The sequence below is a fragment of the Catharus ustulatus genome, chromosome 1 (assembly GCF_009819885.2).
Source record: "Catharus ustulatus isolate bCatUst1 chromosome 1, bCatUst1.pri.v2, whole genome shotgun sequence".
Taxonomy (NCBI): Eukaryota; Metazoa; Chordata; class Aves; order Passeriformes; family Turdidae; genus Catharus; species Catharus ustulatus.
Genome location: NC_046221.1, coordinates 147,014,996 through 147,039,788, shown reverse-complemented (window position 1 = coordinate 147,039,788; position 24,793 = coordinate 147,014,996). Strand labels below are relative to the sequence as shown.

Genomic DNA, 24,793 nt, shown 5'->3' with positions numbered 1-24,793 from the left:
ATCCTTTTTGTTGACCTTTGTTGTTATCCAAAGATAACTGAAAATGCCTATTAACATTTAATATTTATGTGATATCTTAAAAAAAATTTAAATCCTGAGTTATCAGTTCCAGACAGCAATAGATTTTGTAAGAACTGTAAGAAGTTGGTGAAGTTTTTTTTGATATTTGACAATATAGGTCAGAGCAGTGTCCTTGCTCTGAAATGATTTAATATAATTTCGATAGAACATTTCCAGGAAAAAAAAAAAAGCCAGTAACAAAATCTGTCATGCAACAGCCACTCACATCTATAATGAATGCCATTAAGACCCATTAAACTCATCAGTGAAATTGGAAACATAAAAAAATATTGATATGCCTAGTCCTACAAAATACTTACTCTTTAGTGCTTGACCAAAGAAGTAAGTTAGGTTAGTGTCTGAACTTCAGTGTAAAAATCATACAATCTGAGTTGATGGAACAGGAGGGATATGTTAACTTAATAATGAAGTCCTTCAGGATCTTTCAAATCAAGTAAAATATTAAGTATTGAGTTGGCATCAGCTTTGCTCCTCTAGTGTACAACCGGATGTTTCTATACAGATCTGGATTTATTAAATGAGAGATCTGAGTTTTAATCTTTTTGCCTTTAAATCTGCATTATGGGGGAGATCCTTTGCAAAAGATATTTATTATGAAGCTTACTACCTGAGGTGTTACTTTATGGGATCAAGGCAGTCCTGAACAAAGGAAAGGATCCCGGAAATCTTTGCTAGTGAGCATATGTTGTATGCAAATACAGGAGACGCAATTGGCTGTAAGTGGTTGCTGCTTCAAGTTTGTGTTTAATACAAGTACTGCCTAATTTAAGCATAATTCAACCAAACCAGATAGGTCATTGATCAGGTTCTGTTGGGTATGTCTTTCCTGTCCTTTCAAGGTACAGGTGGTTGCTCTCTTTTTTAGGGTATTATGCTGCGTAAGTATTAAGCCCCAGTAGCTCATATATGAACATGCATAGGCCTTATTAAAATGTGTGATAATTTGCCCTTTTTAAATCAAAACTTTTAATACAGTAGTTTTATTTCAACATATAAAAAAAACTAATGAGAAAGAATCCAAACAGCTGCAGTTTGCATCAGAACAAGCACTTAGGATTTTGTAGTTCATATATATATATGAAATTTATCTATGCCCTTAGCCATGCTTAGATGCTTAATTAAGAAGTTTTGGGGAAACTTTGCTGTATATTTTTTTAAAAGCAAAACTTTTTTCTCTTTGGAATATTTTGGACATATTGACTGCCTAAATTAAGGCCTGCATTGCATCATAACAATCAGTGCATTGACAGTTGTTTGTCAATGTTTGTAAGAACTGTAGTTTTAGATGACTTTTAGAAATTAAAACTAGTCTGGTACATGAACAAGACAGGAATGTTTAAATTATTTGTCAAGATTATAGCTATCTGAGAGTGTGCATTTCAAATGTTAAAGTAAATGTATATTGTTCCTTTTCTGGAATTAAAAAGCATGTGCACTGTGCTCTTAAAAAAAGAAGACATACCAACCCTGAATTCTACTTAGCAACATAAGGTGGGAATTATGTGTTAGAATTTTGAGGGCAAATAAAATACCGGTTGACTTCACTGGATCAGAATTAGCTTAAAGCAGGTGATTTTTTTTTTTTAATTACTACTGAAATAGTGTGTATAAGAAGGGAATGGAGGCATGTTGTGATGAAGTGCAAGAAGAATGAAATTTTGATTCTCAAAAATGTTAGTCCCTTATTTCTTTTGTAAACTGTGGTTTACACACAAATTAAGTGCATTGATGGAACTTCACTGACATATCTTCATGCACAGTTTTACACTACTACTAATCCCTTAGCAACAAAGGTGCACTGTTTCAATAAGCACTTCTTTTTTCAAATACATTTTGCAGTAGATAACAGCCAATGCTGTTGACTACACGTAGTAGTAAGGTACTTTAAATCTCTGGTTCACAGCCAAGATTCTCCATGAACATTTCTAAGAGTTGATGAAAGACAGCTGCAGAAGGGAAGCCTACTCTCTGTTGACTGAAATTTACTATGTGGAATTCTGTGCAGCTTGAGAGGGAGCTACATCTTTTGAATTATAAAAGAACATGAGACAGCTGTGTTTCCTTTATGGAAGACATGGTGTTTTACTTTGAATTTTAGGAAAATATTGTAGATGATGCAGCATAGCTATGTTTGGAATAGTAGCTGACACAGAAGTAGGTTGGGCTGCCAATGTATTATTGTATTGGTGAACAGCTTTATAATTTGCTGTGAAGATAAATTCACATGAGAAAAGGGACAGTTATATCAACAGAATACATTTTGTCAGTTTGCAAATCTACTTTCTGGGAAGACTCCCATAGAACCTATGAACTGTAAAAGTCAGATTGTAGGAGCTGTGGATTCAATTAGAAGTCAGCATAGATGTAAGGATAGATGTATAAAGTACACCTATATTAATAAATACCTGATTTGATAGGTAAACTCGATTTTTAACTATTTTACAAACAAAATTAGTCTTTCACTGTGAACATATTTAAAGTTCTAGGGCAATATTTTATCATCCCTTGGACAATAAATTTGGAATTTATTTTTCACAAGGTTTTGCGATTATTGAAGAGAAACCCTCTCATAGGCAGAATACATATGAGTCAAAATGTGTGTTAGGAAATGTGTTTTACAGCCTTATTTTATTTCAATTTTTTAGAAAGATGTTCTCCAATAATAGGCTTATTCTAAAATATGCAAGCAGTGAAAGGTTGTTTCCTCAATTTCTATACTGCCTAATAATTATTTATAGAGTGAGAATTTCAATAAAAATAACTATTTCCTCTTGCATCGTTGGGTAATATCATTATAGAGAGAAATAACTGTACCAAAAAGGATAACTAACCTCCACCTTCCAAAATATAAGTCTCAAAGTGTACTTCTTACATCTGTAGCAAGAAATTTGTAACAACTAAAACCACTTTATGGCTGTTAGAAAGTGTGTTTCATTATAAAAGTCACAATGAAAATGCAGAAATATTTGGTGTTTTCTAATTGAAAGGTGTGGGATTCTACCTCTTACACTTTATACATATTCTAGTACAGTTCTGACTCTAATTGGTACAGATTAATGTGCATTCACCACATCCTGTTGCAATCTAATAGCACTATATTTTTCTTTGTTCAGTTGGGTTTTTGGTTAACTTCATCATCTGAATTTCTTCGAATCTAGAATTTGAAGTAAATTTTATAGGCTTAAAAACTTAGATTCTCTGTGTTGTTCAACTGAAATGAATTGTGGGAGCTGGTGTGTTTCCACAGTATAAAAACATTCTTTTGCAAGTATGTGAAAGAGTTTTAATAGCCTGTGGTGTTAGTCAAGCATTTTGTCATTTATGAGTCCCAGAGGGAACAAGGGTGCTGGTAAAGTTTTAGTAATTTGGAAAGTTATCTTAAACCTGTTTTGTTTAGAGGTAGAGTGGGTGGGAAAAGATGAAAAGAATGCTACCTCTAAACTGTTATTATTTCAAAAGTCTTCCTTATAAAATAGTACTTATACAACTTATTAGTTATTTATTTAAGTAAGGTTTGGGATTTTATTTCACTTAAAAAATTGGTCCGAATAGGAATCCTTGATGTCTGAACATAAAATGGCATACTTGTTGCCTAGTATTTTATTTTAACTACAGGAAGAATTCTGTTTATAAATGGAAGGGCATTGGTTAATATTGTGATATTCTGAAGAAGTGACTTATTTTTCTGTTTTTTGGTAAGAAATATGTATTGAATTACTGGCTTGATAGAAGAATTTTCTATCTAAACTTTATTCTCCTTCTTTATAACATGACATCTCATTTGAAAATAAAAATAACAAAAGAAAAACCCCACAAAAACCCCCAAACAAAAAAGAGCTTAAATTCAGAGTTTCCTAATGAACCAGGCAAGCTGAAAGACTACTATAATTGGAGCAATGTCATTATGCTAAAAAACAAACAGAAAACAAAAGAATAAAAAATCCAGGTAATTTTGTGTGCTGGGTCAAATGGCTCATAGTTAATTTTTTTTCCTTGAAGCCCATAAGTTATTGTAGTTTGGATTTGTGACTAAACCACAGTTGATAGCATAACAATGTTCTGGCTACTTCTGAGGTGTGCCTGCATCATGACTTTCTTTCCCCCCTCCTCAGTCCCCATAGTGCGTAGACCTGGCATAGGCAGGATACTGGGAAGGTAAAAAAAACCAAAACAACAGAACCAAATTGAATAAAAGAATATTTCATAACATATAACTTCATGGTCAGCAATAAAAAAAAGTAGAGTGACAGCTGCTAATCATTGGAGACTATTTTGATTGATCTGCTTGTAGAATGTGGTAAATGATTGCTTTTCTATCACTACTTTTTTTTTCAACTCTTCACTTACTAAACTATCTTTTAAAGAGTCCTTCTTGCTTTTACTCTTCCAGTTCTCTCCCCTTACCATTGTTTGGGACAGGGAAGGGAGAGAGTGAGCAGCTATGTGGTGCTTGACTGCTAGCTGGGATCAATTCACTAGAATTCCCTACTTTTCTTGTACATCTAATAGCTAATTTTCAAATCCACACAAGTAATGGAATATTTCTTTTATCTTTATACCCTAAATAGGGTAAATTACTTACTTTTGAAAAGTAGATGTCTGTTTTATCATTTTCAATAGTGATTTGCATAACTTAAGTTCTCTTCTTCCATCCCTTGAATGTAAAAATCACAAGGTATGAACCTTTCCCTGGTGCCCAGAGCAATGCTCTGTCTAGCCCATTATCTGACCTGTGTAGACACAAGTTCTTTCTAGTCTGAGTGCCATGTACTTCCATCTTTACAGTGCTGTGCCTGACCAATAACATGGTTGTGTAGTGTCTGGCTTAGCACTGATTTGTATCCCATCACTTGACTGGGTATAGTGTACAATTTTGTTTGTTCATGCTTGTTAAAATGGTACTAACCAATAAATAAAAAGTTCCACAGAGGGCATGTCAATGAATACTAGTTTGACTAGAAAAGTTTTCCTGATAATTTTGAAATATTTTATTAATATTTTTTATTTATTTGTTTTAATCCAGGCTCTCTGGAATGAATATACCTCCTCCAGTTATAAGCAACAAAAACTGGCTCAGACTACATTTTGTAACAGACAGCAATCACCGATATCGTGGATTTAGTGCCCACTACCAAGGTACATTTAAAGAAATAAATTTTAATTGTGGCTATATTTATTAGAAAAAAAAGTGCCTGAAGTTGTAAGAAATGGGAAGGGCCACTTAAAAAAACCAAAAATACCTCATAAGAGTATAGTTTGTTTTTATTTTTCTGCCTACTATATCAAATTACAGTCTGTTACAATATGGGCAGTATTATCTAGTATATCTAAATTCAGTTACCAAAAAAAATTACAGGAGATACCTGCTTCACTCTAACCTGTGCAAGTACTTAACTTTTAAAATGGTCCTAATGTTCTGAAAAATACTGTGAAACAGTAGCAGAGAGAATGTCTTTATCATTAAAGTATGGAATTTACTCCATAGTTGTATAAGTCATATTTGTAAAGCAGTGAGTAAGTTTGTATTTACTAAAGTAGCATTTAATCACTATTACTTTTTGTTATGTTTTGGAATGCTTTGCATTATTAGGGGTTTAATTAACCAGAAAGATTCTTACTCACTGTTTTTATGAACAAGCATTTATTTTGAGTAAGAGTGAAAGTGTCTGAAGCATAATTTTGAGAATGTCACTGTTTGAAACAAGGTCATTCTAATGATGAAGTGCTAATGAAAGCTAAATGTCAGTAGTGTATGGTAATACTGCAAATAATCGTTTTTAATATCCACAGTGGATCAATGGATCTTCAGGGAACAGTAACCCCTTTTTTGTGTTTTTGTTCTTTTTCCATTTATCTGATGAAAAAAAAATCATGGCATTCCTATTAAAATCTAGTTCAGGAATTTCTTTTACAGTTTCTTCTAGAAAATCTAACATAGGAAGAGAATAGTTAGATAAAGTTTTGCAGAATCTGATCAAATAAGTCAAGTAATGCAAAAACTGCAATTAGCAAAAGCCTATGACCAATGTTTTAATTTGAACTTTGAACATATCAAATTTTACGACTCTATGTGATTGCCTCAGATAGTATATTCTATACAAGAACAGAAAAAAACTGATTACTATTTTCAGCAGGTATTGTATATCCTTATTTGGACTTCCTGAGTTCATAGATGTTCTGGAATGTGTATTCTGAATGAATTTATATGAAAGAAGCTTTCTTAATTAGCTTCAGGGCTGCTATAATGGTTTATGAAAAACGCTGACTCTTTTTTTGCATGGTATCTTTCATACCACATATGATAAACCACACTCTTGATGGAGAAGTTACTAGCTTATGGGACTGTAAAAAGATAGAAAGTTAGCATTGTCTCTAATAAATCTACCCCACAACAGAGAAACCATGTGATAAGTATTTTGGTGATTTAGGTGAAGTGTTTTGGATTGCTGTTTCTTCTGAACTAGTGAGAAAAAAAGAACAAACCATGTCTCAAGGTTAACATACATACATTCCTGCCAAAAATGTGAGGTAGTAGCTAATGAAAGAGAACAGGCTTATGTTTATTTTTAAAAATGTGTTTTATCCAAGACCCATAAAACATATGAGTTGGTAGGTGTGGGAGATTTGAATATGTTGTGTGTCTTCTATTTCTCTTTACTGTCTAAGAATGTAGTGATTAAATAATGGTGTTTTTACTATTTTGGTTTGCTCATTTAATTTTTAATGTTGTATTGCTGAAAGTTTGTTAAAGTGGACTAAATGCTAAGTTGTCAGATGCTGCAGCATCCCACCGTCCTTAAAAAGAAGAAAATATCTTTTGTAACTCTAAAATAAAATGTAGGCAGTAAAAAAATAATTCAGTATATAAAGGACTTAAATGTGCATACTCAAGCCTATATGATCAATAAATATAACCTTGATAGTAGAAAATAGAAAAACGCATGATCAGATAATAGAGGATGTGTAGTTTCTGAAGTGTAAGGAAATCAGATAACTATAATGGAATCATAGAATGGTTTAGGTTGGATGGGACCTTAAAGATCATCTAGTTGCAACCCCTGTGCCATGTACAGGGAAAGTTTCACTAGACCAGTTTGCTCAAACTCTGCCATGAACACTTCTAGAGATGGGATATATTAAGAAAAACCTTCCTACATTTAGAAAATGCACATTAAATGCATAGCACAAAATATTTCAGTTTTTTGAGAACCGTAACTTTAAATTTTTCAGTTAGAGATAAATGTAAGCCTTTTTGTAATGAAAATTTTCAAACTTTAACCTCAGTTATTTTCTGACTTGAGTGATCCAAAAACCAGAAAACTAATAAATTTTTTTGATGTATTGCAAAGCACCATGTAGTACAAGTGTTGGGCTTTTTTTATTTTATTTTTTTTTATATTCAAGATTTTATTTTTACATTACTTTGGAGAGGCAATCTGTTAATTCTTTAAATAGCTTGTTTTGTCAGAGTACTACACAGTAGTAACTGACAAAATGTCATTCCTTCCCCTGCTTAATTGACTTCTTTCTGAGTTCCCTTCCTGAAACGTGGTATTTACTACATAGTACCACTATAACCAGAACTACTAATTTCTTAGTACTTCCTCTGGTTTAATTTTCTTTAGCCAATTACATATCTTAAAGGACCTGGACTTCATTCAAATTCTGAACTTCAGAACATTGCATAATTTTAGACTGTCACTGCGTGGCACTGCAGTACCCTTTTCAGCTAATCACTCCCTTGGTTTACTGCTTTTGTTTGAACTAGTGCACATTTTGTTAGTGCATTTGGGTTGTGGTTTAACCCTAAGTAGCAATGAAGCCCTCTCACCACCACTCACTCACTCCATCCTCAGCATACAATAGGGCAGAAAATAGGAAGAACAAGAGTCAAAAGTTTCATGGTTGACATGAAGATGTGGAAAATCACTCATTAACTACTGTACTGGACAAAATAACCTTATTACAAAACCTTTCATAATTATGTTGAAAAACAAAGACAAGTAGTAAAGAAATTATGAAGACCCTTATTCTCCTTCTTGAAAGCTTAACTTCATTCCAAACACTCCCCTTTCCTCCGTTCCACCACAGATTGCTCTTTTTCTCTTTGGTGATGTGATACCCAGTGCAGGCAGTTCAGGTCAAAGTGTAGGAATTGATTTCTGCTATTCCTCATTTCTCATTCCTTTCTTCTGCCATTTCTTCCCTCTTGCTCATTAATTCTGCCTTGATGTGCATTGACCATGGGCCATAGTCTCTTAGGGGAAGAATCTGCTCCAGTGTGGGTTATCCATGGGCTGCAATCCCTTTAAGGGTATTACTAGCTCTGGAATGGAGCATGCATTCTCTGACCTTGTTCCTTTTCCTCAGTGTTTATTGTCTTATCTTAAATACATCTTCATAAAAATGTCACAAATTATACTGATGGACTCAGTTGTGTCCTATGGTTGGTCTTTTGTGGAGCCAGATGTGACCAGTTGTGACCAGCATGGGACAGCTCTGCCTGCTGAAAAGAGAGGTGATATGTTCACCCTATAGCCCTCTTCTACCAAATCCCTGGCATTTATACTAATTGCAGTCTATTCTCTTCTGTTCTCTTATGTTTATGAAAACTGTTTTTTTAAGATTCTCTTTTATAAGGCAGCCTCACATGGCTGAGCTTCAGTGTAATATCTAAAGCTATTGTGGCCTAGACATTTGGAAAGAAGACCAAAAGTGATGCACTGCAAAGTCAAAATAGAGTTACCTATGGGAATAAAACAATCCCACAGCAACAAAAAAAAAAAAAAAGAAAAAAAAAAAAAGAAAAAAAAAAGAGAAAGAAAACCTAGGGTATTACATAATTTTTTGTAAAGACACTTTTAATGTAATTAAATGTATTTTCCTAATTTTCTGTTTAAGATCTTGTAAATAAGTATGGGCCTTTAAGGTCTTTAAATTTTTTTTTAAACTGACTTATACAGAAAAAATGAAATCTGATGAGTTACATGAAACTGTGGGAAGATCTCAGCTACACTGAAGTACAGTTGCAAATTATGTGTATTATGTTCTTTTGATAGGCAATTTTACTCATGAAAGATATTAATTTATACAATACTTAAAAGACATTGTAAACAACAACCAACGTGATTAGAAGAGAAATATCAATTAAAGGAGAATCAAAATGTTTCCCTACCTAGATTGTGTGTCATAACCCCCTTACTCTTGCTTCTCTGGTCATCTGTGTTTCAGCACTTCTTTCTATTCACTGAGAGTTCCTTTCCTTGATGCTTTCTCTTCTTGTTGCTTTGTTAAAAGTCCCTTTGAGTCAGAAACTGTTGGCTGAAGTAGAACAAAAGCTGCTTTGGATCTTCTTGAAACAGCTGCTTCACTGTTTCTTGGCACCGATAATCCTCTTTTGCTGTTTCTAAAATTAGTTGCGCTTTTTTACTCCTTCCATTTGCAGTTCCTTTTGGTTGCTGCTTTCTTTTGGTTACTTTTTGCACTCTATTATTTATGTATGAATCCATAATATTATCTAAGTGGACAGAAGGGATTAAGTTAGCTTCATGGTATCTGGTCTTACTGGCTGATATACACAAACTTCAATCTTCTTTATATCAAGTATACTCAGATTCAGAAAAGGCTTTCAGAAAAAAAAAATAAAAATCATTTTTTCATAGTTAGACATTACTTTAAGCATCTATAACTTTGCTATCCTTTTAGATCCAGCATCCTTTTCCTCTCACTCTCTACCTTTGTCCTCTCTTAAAACTCTGGAAGGATTCAGCAGCAGCCCTACAATTGTTAATAATTTCACTTGTGAAATCCATTTTTTAACTGATTTTGTTTACTTCCCTTGTTTGTTTATCTCTGTTTAAGCCGTGTGCAAACTCAGGCTTCCAATTTGAGCAAAATAGTATCAAATATGTAAATTGAGTGCACAAACACATTTGCCATCCATTAAAAATCTTTGCTTATAGGAAAATACAAAGGAAGCTATGAAATATATATGTAGCATTTCAGAATAGAATAAAATTTAGTTGTCCTGCTCATATTTAGAAGCATGTAAATGGTTACTCCCCTTCATACTTGACAGCCAACTATGTGGAGCTGAGGTTGGAAAAATGTGAGCACCTTGAATATGGGATTAAATATGGATAAAAAGATGTTGAAAAAGATATCTTCTTGCTCTGCTTGATTTTCTATTGTTACTTTCTTTTTCTGTCATTTTGTTTATGAATAGAAATGTATCTTCATTCATAAATTATTTATGGAGTTAGCTTTTTTAAATTTTTTTTTCTTGGTTTTGCTTTCAGAAAGAATATAAAGCAATTGCCAATCAGGTAAAGAACAATAGTACTAAGCTGCCTTACAACATCATGGCTAGAGTTGCCAGAAGGGGAAAACTGTCTTTATCACTTTTTAACCAACATTAGGCAATTTAGTCAGATTTTGTCATTCCTTTCTTATCTCAAAAGCTATTGCAACAAACAGTACACTGTACTACTGCTGAAAGACTAGCAGCTGTAGCAGAGACATAGGTAAGATTTTTGCTTAGACACCTATAGGTATCTGCATACCCATTAAAGTTGGAGAGCTGTGAAGGACTGTACCTGTATACATATGTGCACTGATGCATCACCTAAATCACCCAAGATACCCAATGTATTTATGTGACAGAAGTGCAGAAGTTCTTTGGGCAGACAAATCAAGGTGTATGTTAATGTAGTTACAAAATTTCTCCAATTCAAATTATGTGTGGGTAACTGAGCTTTCCCCATACCTTGTAATCCTGCCAGTGTGGGCTGCAGAGTGATTCAGCTGACCTCAAGGTACATACTGGGTAGAGGTGCTCTAGAGTAGAACAGACATTTGCATGGTTCTGCAAAGTTAGAACTTACAGGAGATCACATGGTGTGCTTAGCATGTCAGACACCTAAACACTAAGCAGACTTTGCTCCCAGTAAAACAGCGGAGAGTCAGAAAAAAGGTAAAATCCATGGATTGAGATAAAGCCAATTTAACACCACGGAAAAGGATGGGAAAGTAGTAATAATGATAAAAGAATATACAAAACTAGTGATGCACAAAGCAACTCACCACCTGCCAACCAATTTCCTTCCAGTCCCTGAGCAGCAGTTGCTACCTCCCAGAGAAGTTGCCCCATCCCCTGCTCAGCATGATACTGTATTGTATGGAATATTCCTTTGGTCAGTTGGGGTCAGCTCTCCCAGCTATGTTCCTTTTCAGCTCCTTGTGCACCCTCAGCCTCCTTGCTGGTAGAGCAGCATGAGAAGCTGAAAACTCCTTCACTCATGGTTAACGCTGCTCAGCAAGAACTAAAACATCAGTGTGCTATTCTCATCCTAAATCCAAAACATGGCACTGTAACAGCAACTAGGATGAAAATTCATTTTATCCTAGCGAGAACCAGGACACTATGCCATTCTGGCATAGAAAATAGGAAATGGGAAGGAAGAAACAGCACCTGTTACATCCTATCTTAGATGTGTGCTTTAAAACTAAAACACTACATTCCTCTGACTACAATGACTAGATTTCCATTTAGTCTAGTAGTCTGTATGCCTAGTGCAACTACAGACACACTGATGTAGGTTTTTGAGTTTGCATTTATAAATCACTTATGAAAATATTTATTTTTTAATATCAGAACATTCAAGACTTTGAGATTTCCTAGGAGAAAGAAAGGTACTGCATCACCTTTTTCTTTTTTTTAAGACACATACTTAGTTATCAGAATTGTGAAACTGTGACTTTTAAGACCTTTTAACTTCTTTTGTCAAAGCATCACATTGGCTACCTGATTTTGCAATGGATGGAGGAGAAAGGGATCCTTTCTTCATAGCGTGAAATTACCAGAGCTTCTCAAATTGCATACATCGTCATATAAGTAAATGTTTTCAGTGGATTTTCATACTCCCAGGTCTTTCAGCTCCAATTCATCTCATACTGACATAAATTTTCAAAACAGAGTATTTTTCACCTTTGCACACTTGAGATGTCTTTTATTCACAGTTATACACCCACACAATTACAGTGCATGAAATGACATTGACTTCATTGAAGATAAGTTGTAGGAGAGAAAAAATGCTGCATTTTGTTGACTGTCTCCAAATTTAAAGAACTTACTTTTAGAATTTCCCCAGTGGTAGGTTTTAATATCACCACTATTAGCAGTTAATTCTGATACTTTGTATGGATCCAGAGAGATTTAATTTTAACATTTCAAGTCAATTTTTTTACTTCAAGATTGCATTTCATTTTTAAAAAATCAATAGAACTAACATTAAATATTAAGTCATGGTAATCTGTGCTAATATTTAATTTTATAGATTATAATTTACTTCTGGAATAAGCATTAAATGATGCAGTAAAGAGCTGTCCTTTCCATTTTTAATGATTAATGGATGCATCTTCTAATTTTGTACTTACCATACAGAAAATATGATATTTTAGGAGCATTCTAAAATTTTAATATCTTTCTGTTTCATTTACTATTTCAAACAAATAGAAAAACCTAGGAAAATGTCTTATTGAAACTATAAAATCGAGTGTATAGGACCTTCTAAATACTTCATTTTGATTAGGTCAAAACATTAATATTTTTGGCCTATACATCTGTATGCTTCTTAGCCAGGAAACAGTGTAATATATTGCACTGATAATCTGTTAATGTCAGGATGCTAAAACTACTGAAAGAAAAACCTGGAATAAAACACTTGTTTACATTCAGAATATTTAATGGTGAGATTAAATGTGGGAAAATTTTATTTCCTCTTAGAAAATTTTTGACATGCAAATGTTCTCATAATATGCTTGGGTTTTTTACTAAATCATTTATATTTTTCAGCTGTGAAAATTATTTCTTATTAATTAGTGTAATTAATTAGTAGTAATTGAATGCAATAAACCATTCAAGTTAGTTTATAAATGGTTTTGACTACCATAAAGGTTACTGTACATTAAAGAAAACAAACCTGATATTTTCTAACTTTAGAAAGTAGATTTTAAATGCTAAAATTAATAGTGTTACTGACTTCAGACGCATTGGATTTATTTCTACTGGAAGATTTACTCCCATTTCTTTCTCTTTCTCTTCCCTCACTCATCTTTTTCAACATTTTTTGTTTTTTTTGTTCTCGGAGGTAATTTTACATTTCGGAGGAGTGGTTTTTTAATATTAAGGGATATGTACACAAGAAAAGAAATAATTTTGATAAGAAAACAACAGGCAGATGAAAAGAACTAGATAAGGAAGTAACTGAATTCTGGCTGGTGGTGTCTCTGTTGAATCTGAGCCAACCACCTGTGTATGTTTTAGAGTCTCTGTGTCTCAGCCCGAGCACCGGAGAAAGAATCAGGGACGTCTTCTGTTGTTTCCAGAGGTGGTTTATTTTATCTAATCTGAAAGTTCCTTCCCTGACTACCCGCAGTCCTTCCACCTAGTTCAGCCCAGGCACACTGCATGCCCCTGGGATGGCACTATTTTTATACTAAAAACTACATAAATATTATTTACAATTATCTTCCAATGCCTATCACTTATATTGTACAGTCTAGTTCTACTCTAAACCTATGTAAAAGTGCCACCGTCACCTAAAAGATGGGTACTAGGAAGAAGGAGGAAGAAGGACAGAACACGCCCAGATTCCTCCATCTTGACCGCAGACTCTTATAATAAGCAATCTTAAAAACCTACTTTTTCACTTTATAATAATCTAACTTACACTCTACTTATTTTTTGTGACTTGTAATTCTTCATGTAAGGGTAGTAATTTTTCCCAGGGAGAGAACTCCAAGGCACAGGGGTTTTGGGCACTGTGCCAAGGCTTTGAGCCCCCTGCCAGGGTCTCAAACCATCCATGGCACCCAGAGGGATGTCCTGGATTCCCACACCGAATGTGATTTTTTTTTGTCTACCCTCACACTCAAATTTTCCCATGTACTTTCTAATTAAATGGCATGAATAATTATGCAGAAATATCTTTTCTTTCTGTTTCTCTTTCTTCTCTTTAACCTAAACTGGGTATTGTTTGTTATATAGTTACTGACAGTACTTGCATTTGTAAGTGAAAGTATATCATCATGTCCTTGAGGTTTTAAAGATGAAGCAGTTACGTAGTTTTAATTTTAATTTTAAAGTAAAGAATTGCATAGATTTATGATGAGGCATAAAATACGTGAAATATAGCTATTTTGCTGTTTAAATGTTTCCCCCTGGTCTATTATTTGTAAAAACTAATCACACCATGTTCATGAAGACTAAATAGTATGCTGGATTGGATAACCTCCTACCTAAAGATAGGAAAGTTATTCTTTTCCAATAAAAAAAAATAAATCCAAAATTCTGCTTTGGAATATGAATATGGAAGTGATCTGTGCAAGATGTTATACCAGAAGTTATTTCATAGTGTAAAATGAGGTGCTACATTTTTTACTCATTCCCAGCGTAGATAAGCTTGAGGACCTTATTCATATTACTCTTCAGAATTAAATCTAAGACTATCTAATTTCAGGAGTAAAAGTACCTTTTTCAAATATCCCCCAGTAAATAAGGAGTCAAGTCTATTTAATGAAAAGTTAATCTTTTAATGAATGCTATTTCAAGTAAGCAATGAAATTTTCTGAACTACCTTTTTAATTCCCAGTTACACTTTCTCCACTTTAGTTCTAGTCAATGGATCTCTTTATACTTTAAAACATTGACTGCTTTATTTGTGTACTGTATCAGAAGCAGTATGAGAAAGCTGAAAGAATTTCATTTCTTTTTCCCCATTCACAAGCACCTGGAAATTATTAAACATACATGTCTGTTCAACAAAGTGTTTTCACTTAAATGCAGCTGAGGCAATAAACCTTGCATGCTAGTGAATATTATTCTATGGAATTTGTTAATGTGCGAAATTGCTAACTACTACCAAAGAGATTCTCAGTTATTAATTTCTTAGATTTTCATTATGTGAAATTTCAGTACCATTCATATTAAAAAAAAAAAAAACAAACAGTAAAAGTCCCCTGACAACCATGGTGGTCAAACCTTCTAAGTCTATCAGAACAAACATCGTGAATACTAAAGTGTTTCTAGCATTGATGTTTGTTGTATTGTGTGTTTCCTTCTAATGTTCTTACTTGCTTTGTGTCATAGATACCAAAATGTATACTATTTTTGGTCTGGATCCTGGGTCAGTATAGACATTTTTAATACCTTTTCAGAAAATGAAATTTTCTGAAAACATAAAAGAAAGACAGAGAACCATGTAAAGTGGTTAGAGAGGAGAGTGAGGGATTATGAAAGAAAGATTTAGGTGACAAGATGGGTAGTAATAAGGAGATTGAACTTGAAGGGATTCTGTTGAATAGTTATGACTTTTTGTATGAGATATATCCTGGTTGGAATATAGTCTGTGCTAGCTGGATTGAACAGTCAGCCAGGACAAATCTCTTTTCCATGCTGAACCAGCTGAATTCTCTCAGCTTTTGTTTCATAGGAGAGGTGCTCCATCTATCTAATCGTCTTCATGGGCTCTCCTCTGGACTTTCTGTAACAGGTCTATGTTCTTCCTGTGCTGGGCCCCCCAGATCTGGATGCAGCACTCCTTATGGGATCTCACAAGGGCAGAGCAGAGGGACAAAATCCCTTCCCTAGCCCTACTGACTACATTACTTTGGATATAGCCCTGGAAACAACTGGCCTTCAGGGCTGCAAGTGCACATTGCTGGGTCATGTCCAGCCTCTCATCCAGCAGCATGTTCAGGTCCTTGGCAGGTCTGCTCTTGATCCATTCATCTTCCAGGCTCTATTGATCCCAGGGGTTGCCCTGAGCCAGGTACAGCACCTTGTACTTGGCCTTGTTCAATTTAATGAGGTTCTTATAGGCCATTTCTGAGGTTTTTCCAGGTCTCTATGAATGACATCCCATCTCTCTGGAGTGTCAATACAGCACTTGGCTTCTTGTAGTCTTCAAAGTGGCTGAACGTGCACTCAATGCCTCAGTTTATACTGTTGATAAAAACACTAAATAATACTGCTCCCAATATGGACACCCCAGGGAAACCACTTTTCCATCATGTCTGTCAGAACACTGAACTGTCCAGAACATTACCCTCTGCACACAAATGTCCAATTCATCATCTATGGAACTGTTCACCCATAGAATCCATTTTTGTTCGCTTTAGACAGAAGGATGTTATGGGGGACCATACCCAAGGCTTTGCTGAAGTCCAAAGAGATGACCCTTTGTTGATTGATGTATCTATTCCATCGTAGCAGGGCACTAGTTTGATTAGAGGACTTGCCCATGGTGAAGCTACGCTGCCTCCCTGTCCTCCATGTGCCTCAAAACAGCTTCTAGGAGGATTCTGTTCCATTGTTTTCCCAGGCACAGAGGTGACACTGACAACTTATTTGTTCCAAAGATCCTCCTTTCTACCCTTTTTAAACATAGGTAAAATGTTTCCCCTTTTCCAGTCACCTGGGACTTTACCAGGATGCCATGACTTTTCAACTATCATGGACAGTGGCTTGGCAACAATATCAGCAAATTCCCTCAGGACCCTGGGGTGCAGCTCAGCAGGTCCCATAAATTTATATATGTGTTCAGGTGGTCATGAGCCTGAATTTCTCTGACAGTGTAAAGGACTTTGGTCTTGAAGCCCATCCACTTTGAGAGGTTTGGGAAGAGGATTTGCCAGTGAAGACTGAGGCAAAAAAGTTTGGAAATAAAATTGTGAGATCTGTTGATCATTATTTTTGTCAGTAATATCAGCAAGCTCCTATGCTCTAATTTAGTCAGTATACTAAGAACACTTCATAGCCCCCAGCTCCTTACTTAGAATGCTTAAAAAAACACACCTTAGTGCTCATAAATACTAGAGAATGAGTAGAGGACAGAAAATCAACCTTCACCTTGACTTCAGTTGTTTCTCTGGTCTCTGCATTTCCAAAGAATATAACAAAGTTGAAGAAAGTTCAGAGAAAACAAAGGTATCAAACATATAGGTAAGTTTCTGATTGAAAAGTAATTCATCTACGTAGGACCCTGCAGCTTGGAAAATGAATATATCTGTGGGAGAAGGGGAGAGACACAGATCATAAAGCTATGAATCACAGGGATATTGGAAGTATTTATTAGATCTCTTTTGGATGTCAGAATTGAGGCGCATATTCCATAGTGATTTATACAAAATCACCAGAAGTTACCAGTGGAATAGGGCACCAAGTCTTTTGAGCCCTAATCCAGGGCAGCTGGAAGCTAGGTAGCACCATTCCATTTTTCACAAAGCTGGCAGAATTGCTTAGATAATGCTGGTTTAGTTATACTACTGTCTTGGTAGACTCTGATATATAAAAATATTTGTGAAGAGAATCCTTGACTTGAAGGACACATGTTCAAATTAAATCAGGCTGATTCAAATTTGAAAGGGAAGAGGTCTATTGACTTTGTGAAACTAAAATGAACTGCTGATTTTTCTATTTTTCTTCACCTGAGGAAACTTTTCGTTCTCTTCTCAGTTAATAGCAAATTTGGGATTAAAACTTTAATTTTTAATTCCTAATATATATGTCTAGTGTATTAGTGTAACAGGCAGATAGTGTACACAGTTTTTTAAATTGGAGATATAAAAAGAAAGGATATTTAATTTGGATACAGTATCATGTTGGGTAGTTTGGCTTTTCATGAAAGATAAGCAAAACTTACATGTTTAAATTATATTTTTCCCTAGAAAGACCTCAAACCCACGATTTAAACAAATTAGTGATTAAAATATTATAGTTTTAACATAAATTTCAATTAGAATAAATTGACCTACTGTTTGTTGAAGACATTTGAGCACATTCCTTTGACAGAGCATACCAGTCAGTAGTGCTTAAATGAAGAATCATTCAAATTCCCAATGACTGTAGTGGGAAATTATGAATATTAATGAACCTTAAAGAAACTGACAGAACCATAGAATGGATATCATAGAATCATGGAATCATAGAATGTTTTGGGTTTGAAGGGACCTTAATGCTCCTATTTTTCCAAACCCCTGACGTGGGCAAGGACACATTTCACCTGACCAGGTTGCTCAGAGCCGCATCCAGGTTGGCCTTGTAATATTTGAAGGGACCCCAGTGGAGTCATCTGGCCCAACTCCCTGCACAAACATGATCATCCTAGAGCATAATGCAGAGATCTGTGCCCAGATAGATCTTGGGTATTATGTATTTATCCTTATACTGTTTTTGGAGGCTATCACAGTGATTTTTAAATGAATACAGTAATTTCACGAATACAAGCCGCAGCAATTTGACAAAAATTTTGGTGGAAACCCGGAAGTGCGGCTAATAGTCAGGGGCGGCTAATATGTGAATAATTTTCTGACATTTACAACCCCAGACGTGCCAGCCAGGGCGCCGAGCCAAGCACCGGCCAGTAAAAGCCGGCATTCCGCAATTGTTACGGTGTTACCGTGTTGCCCTGGCTCCCTGCAGGCAGCACGGGGGGCGGGGAGAGAGGCGGGAGAGCTCTCTTCTTCCCTCCTCTGCTGCAGCCCAGGGGAGGAGGGGGGGGGGGGCGCCACCATTGCCGTGGCCCGGGGAGCCGACGGGGGGGGGGGTGCCGCCATTGCCGCGGCTCGGGGAGGACGCGGGGGGGCCGCGCCGCCATTGCCGCGGCCCGGGGGGGCCGCGCCGCCATTGCCGTGACCCGGGGAGCCGACGGGGGGGGGCGCCGCCATTGCCGCGGCTCCGGGAGCCAACGGGAGCCCTGCGCAGCCATTGCCGCGGCCCGGGGAGGGGGGGGGAAGTGCGCGCCGCCATTGCCGCGTCTCGGGGAGCCGGCGGGAGCCCCGCACCGCCATTGCCGCGGCCCGGGGGGGGCGGGAAGTGCGCACCGCCATTGCCGCGGCTCGGGGAGGAGGCGGGGTGCTTTGTCCGCGCCCGCCGCCGACGCCACGGGCGCGGGAAAGCTCCGTCCCCGCCCGCCGCCGCTGCCGTAGGAGCGGGGGAAACTCCGTCCCTACCTGCCACCACGGGGCAGCGCCGACCCGGGGTGACCGAGCCCAGTGGCAGCGGCGGCCGGCCCTGAGCGGCAGCACCGGGCTGGGCCACCTGGCCCCGTCAGCGGCCCCTAGCGGGCCGAGCCTGCACAGCCTTAGCTCAGCCAGTAAACCCCGCCCTCCCGCGGTTCTGTTACTAATTGCACGCGGGTCCTCGCTGCGAACGACAGAGCGGCTTATATTCGTGTGCGGCTTATCTATGGACAAAAACCGAAATATTTGCCAACACCCAGAGATGCGGCTTATACTCAGTGCGGCTTGTATTCGTGAATTTACTGTAATTAATATTTGAGTATCCCATGGTCTTTGCACAGAGGCAAAATACCTCTTTTTTATACTCAATTTGTCTAGAATTAATGTGAACTTTGGGGTTTTTTTGGGTTTTTTTTGGGGGGGGTTATTTTGGTGGGTTTTTTTGGCGGGGTTGGTTTTTTTTTTTTCTGGTTGGTTTTATGGTTGGTTGGTTGGTTTGGTTTGGTTTGAAGGTTTTTTGGGGGTTTTTTTGGGGTTTCTTCTCTATGTTTGGTTGAGTTTTTTGTTTTGTTATTTGGTGTGTGGGGTTTTTTTTAATTTTTTTTGTTTAGTTGTCATTGGGGTTTTTAATTTATTATTTCCTGGGGAAAAAAGTTACTGCTAGAAGCTCTCATTCACTACTGTCCAGCAACTTTTTCTTACATGCGAAAAAAGTTGCTTTAGAACTGTGTGGAATCTCTCAGGAACTCTTGCCTATGTAGAGTTGGTCATACCATTTAGTTTAAGTAAAGTAAATATTGAGGAATGACTGTAAAACTGTTAACAGTTCTGAAAGTGTCAGACTTCGGAGATGCCTTTCAAGTTCAATCATTCTGATGAATTCTGAAATGTTCAGAAACAGTGGGCAACCAACCATCTCAAAATTTGACATTTCTACCAGTTCTACCAGTCAAGAAGTGTAAGAAGTATCTAAAAATTGCGGCCATTTCTGAAATAAACACAGAATCACAGAATTGTTAGGGTTGGAAGGAACCTCTGGAGATCATCCAGTCCAACTCTTCTGCCAAAGCAGAATCACTTAGAGCAGGTTACACAGGCGCACGTCCAGGTGGGTTTTGTGTGTCTCCAGTGAGGGAGACTCTACAACTCCTTGGGCAGCACATCCCAGTGGTCTTCCACCCTCAACATAAAGTTCTTCCTCATATTGATGTGAAATTTCTTGTGTTTAAGTTTGAGGCCATTGGCCCTTGTGCCATCACTGGGCATCACCAAAAATAGTCTGGTACCTTCCTCTTGACACCCACCTTTGAGATGTTCATACGTACTGGTGATATTCCCTCTCAGTCTTCTCTAAACTAAGCAGTTCCAGCTCCTGAAGTGTCTCCTCATAAGAGAAACGCTCCAGATCCCTCATCATCCTTTTTGCCCTCCACTACACCCTCTTCAGTAACTCCTTGTCGTTCTTGTTCTGAGGAGCCCAGAACTGGGCACTCCAGGTGTAGCTGCACTAGGGCAAAGTAGAGAGGGGGAGGATCACTTCTCTGGATCTGCTGATCACACTCTTCCTGTTGAATGACAGCACAGCCTTCAGGTGTATCAGTCACTCCCCCCAGTTTCACATCATCAGCAAACTTGCTGAGGGTACATACAATCCCTTCATCTAGGTCATTGAAAAAAAAGTTGACTAAGATTGGACCCCGTATTGATCCCTGGGAATCATCACTGAGTACAGGCCTACAAATGGATTCTACTCAGCTGATCACAACCCTGAGCTCTGCCATTCAGCCTGCTCTTGATCCATCTCACTATCCATTCACCTAACACACAAATGTGTGTTACCTGAGTTTAGTGTTGTTATGTAAGATAGTGTCAAATTACCATGGTTTTAGACGTGCCAATATCCTTTTTCCTTTAGAAGTCGTCATTGTGAGCATTTCTCTGTGCAACATAAAAGTGAGGGAAGATACTTGCCATAACCAAGCTTTTATGGATATTAGGAACAATTTTGGCCATTGAACAAGAACACTATCATTTTTATCATTGTATTGCGGTGCAAAATTGCCTGAAATACTCACTAAGGCAATGCATATGTAATTCTTCTTAAAATGATTTTGAAATTTTAGTGTGTAAGCATTTACCTTAGGACATCTTGAAATCGTTGTCTAATGGATCACTGGGGTCCTCTCACAGGGAAGATTTTCCTCAGGCAAAGCTCTTGTTTTGCACTGAATGGCACTTCATAGCTTAAAAGTTCACCTACTGGCCACTTGATGCTGACAGCACAAAATGTTCTGCAGGAATAGCTTTATCTCTGTAAACTCTAAGTGGATTTTGAATCAGTTTTTATACTGAAGAAACCTTTTCCCTTGCCAGAGAATTGTTTTCATCTCACTTAGGACCTGACCTTTCTTTAAAAGTATTATTTTTTAGTCTGTCCTGACCTTTTAGACAAAACCAAAACATAAAAGATGGTACAGTTTCATTTATAAATCATTCAATTTTGCGTTGTTTTATAATTAAGATTTATTCTATTTAGATATTAACTTTATTTGGAGTGAGAAATAAGGGAAAAATAAAATTTCTTTTAAATTTAATGTATTGCTTTGTTCATAGATATTGTATTTTGTTGCAGACAGATAAAAGATGTTATAAAACAAAGGTCTTATAAAATAAGACCTTGCTCTGCTGAATTAGCAAGTTAGCCTGTCACTTCTAAGTGCAACTTTAAGTTCCCATGTGAAACAATCCTAGGTATAACAACAACCTATAATACAACAGCCTATTCTTGGGGAGAAAAACAAGTGCACCTGTGTAAACAATAGATATATCCCATGAGAATACACAAAGGAAAAATGTAAACACCTGAATCTTAGCACGTACACACAAATCACCTGATCAATAGATGAAGTTGTAAGAAAAGTACTTGTCAATTGGTGTTGCACACAAGGTCTGTGAAAACTGTATTAAATGAGCTATGTGAATAAAGAATATGCTTTTCCTACATGAAGAAAATAGAGTCTCAACTGATTTATTACAACAGAATTTTTCACAGTGAATAAGAGACAAGCCCAGGCCAACAGCTCCCTGATGGCTGGCCAGCTCAGGGATCAGGGATGTGGCTAGGTAGAGCAGGAATAGGGGAAGAGAGGGACAAGCACTTCGGCGGCATTGCTGGGACAGGAACTCATGGCTTCAGCCCTGGGGATCTGGGCCCATAGACATGGGTGGGGAGAAGCCCCAGGAAGGCTGGCCAGTCCTGTTTAGGCCCATTAGAGCCCTCAGTGTGCTGACAGTCATTGGAAGGTACTTCAGAAAAATAGCACATGTTTGTATACAAAACTTCAGATCAAAAGTTAGTTGGACTGTAATGCACTGATGTAATATTATGCTAGCCAGAAAATCTTGTTATAGCCAAAGCAAACACAGTTTATCATTATTCTAATTAATATTTTAATGATCTGATAGTCTGAATTATCAAATATATAAAAGCATCAATGATAATAATACACTTATAAAAGTTCAGAACTGCCTTTCTACTCTCCTCTGTGTTTCTTTTGGCTTTTTACCCTTTTCTCTGTGCCCCTGGGTGGGGATTACAATGAATTGAACACATCCAAGGATCTGTTAGGAGAAGTTTGACGCTACTGGAGATGAAGAAGTGAGTTTTCAGTTTTGGAGTTCAATTATTCATTTTTTGTACATTTTCTTAACATAGTCTGCTTCTTTTTCATTGTTCTTTACTAAAATCTGAAAGTTGCACATTAGCCTCCCTCAGCCTAAGTACATTGCTTGCTATGCAAGACCTGTGTAACTTTATCAGATCATTATTGTACGCAGTATTATCAGAGCTCAACATTCCTGAAATGCTGTCAGTTCAAGAAACATTAACTTGACACCTATGAATTATCAAAAAATGTTGAAAATAAACTCAGACCTAGGCAAGCTTACATCATGTCAACATAAATTATGTGGCCTTGAATTTCTAATGGCAAAATTGTACTTCCTAGGTTGCAGTGTCTGTTAATTTTGTGTGACATAGGTAAGGTAAACAATGAAAAAGATATGCTTAAGTACCAAGATTGACATACAAGATACCTTTTCTGCAACCTTGCCTTTATCATTTGCAAAATAAATAAACTTACTTTTTAAGAACTTTACATCATTTCTAACAAATATGAATCTATTTAAAAACATATAGTAATTTAAAAATGTATTAAATATATTAACTATTAAAATAATCTTCGCTGTAGTGAAGATCACTATATCAGATAATTTATTATCTTAAATTAGTTTAGCAACCTTTAGTTGCTAAGTTTAAGTCAAATAACTTCTTGATGCCTAATATTGGATTTAGAATAGAAAATTTGGGCATTTAGCCTGCTTAGGGCAAATATTAGGCACTCAAGAGCAAAGGTACAAAGACTTTTGCTATTAAGGATAAGGGAAAGAGATTATTACTGGGTTTAAGATTTATTATTTTCCCACATATCTGAACTTCATGGAAAATATTTTAAAAAAAGGAATATCAAAGTCACATTGATACATAGTTCAAGCTTTAAGAAGTATTGTTCTATCTGAAACTATATATTTGATTATACATGGCGCTTTGCTTGCTTATAACACTGAATGTTTATTAGGCAACTAATATTAATATTAAAACGAAAGTGAGAATTTAATTTTGTTGTAAGGAAATGAAAGTACAGCAATTTCTCGAATACAAGCCGCACTATTTTGATCAAAATTTTGGTGGAAACCCGGAAGTGCGGCTAGTACTCTGGGGCGGCTAATATATTAAGAATATTCTAAAAGCTGCCAACACGGAAGTGAGAGCCCGCGGAAGCCCCAAGCCAAGCTGGAGCCTGGCCAGCCCCGGCAGAGGTGGGAAAGCCTGGCAGAGGCGGGGTCAGCGGTACGGGGGGCAGGCGGCAGAGCCAGAGCCAGCAGCGCGGGGAAGCCCAGCAGAACTGGGGCTAGCAGTGCGGGGGAGCTCAGCAGAACCGGGGCCAGCAGCGTGGGGGAACCTGGCGGCGCGGGGGCCTGCTGTGCCGGCCAGGATGAGCCAACGCGGCAGCGGCGGTGCAGACAGGAGGAGGGAACGAGCGAGCCTGGCGGCGGCAGCGGCAGCACCGCCCGGCCGGCCCCGAGCGGCCCAGCTGAGCGTGGCGCCGAGCTAGGTCACCCGGCGCCGTCGGCAACCATGAGCAGGCCGAGCCTGCCTGGCCCCGCCCCAAGCCAGTAAACCCTGCTATGCTGCGATTCTGTTACTAATTGGCAAATTTGTGAAAGTTGCACACGGATCCTCACTACGAACGAAAGTGAGGCTAATATTCGGGTGCGGCTTTTTTATTGGCAAAGACATCAACGTTGTTGACACACCGGGAGTGCGGCTTATACTCTGTGCGGCTTGTTTTCGTGAAATTACTGTACTACAATATGATGGCATATCCATGATGATGCAAAAAACAGAATTAGAAGTCAGAACCTTTACATTTAAAATTTATCTTTTTGTTAAATGGTTGCTAGATACATTTTAATGCACATAGTCTGCATAGCAATTATTCATTCAGATTTGCTTATTTGATGTTATCCTATCCATAAAAAAGGGAAATAACTTTCTTGCACTATGATTCACAAAATCAAATTAGAAAGACGATAAATATGTAAGACAATATTCTCAAGGCTTTTTACTTGA

The 24,793-nt window shown here is 37.2% G+C and overlaps 1 protein-coding gene across 3 annotated transcripts in view; it reads left to right on the top strand.

Moving 5' to 3' along the window:
• The window catches only part of LOC116996510 (CUB and sushi domain-containing protein 3-like), a 614,657-nt gene that overhangs the window by 215,837 nt on the left and 374,027 nt on the right, over positions 1-24,793 (top strand). For all 3 annotated transcript variants that reach the window (XM_033060271.2, XM_033060262.2, XM_033060252.2), the window contains exon 6: positions 5,105-5,217. In XM_033060271.2, the coding sequence (XP_032916162.1) occupies positions 5,105-5,217 (113 nt within the window). The remainder of the gene's footprint in view (positions 1-5,104; positions 5,218-24,793) is intronic.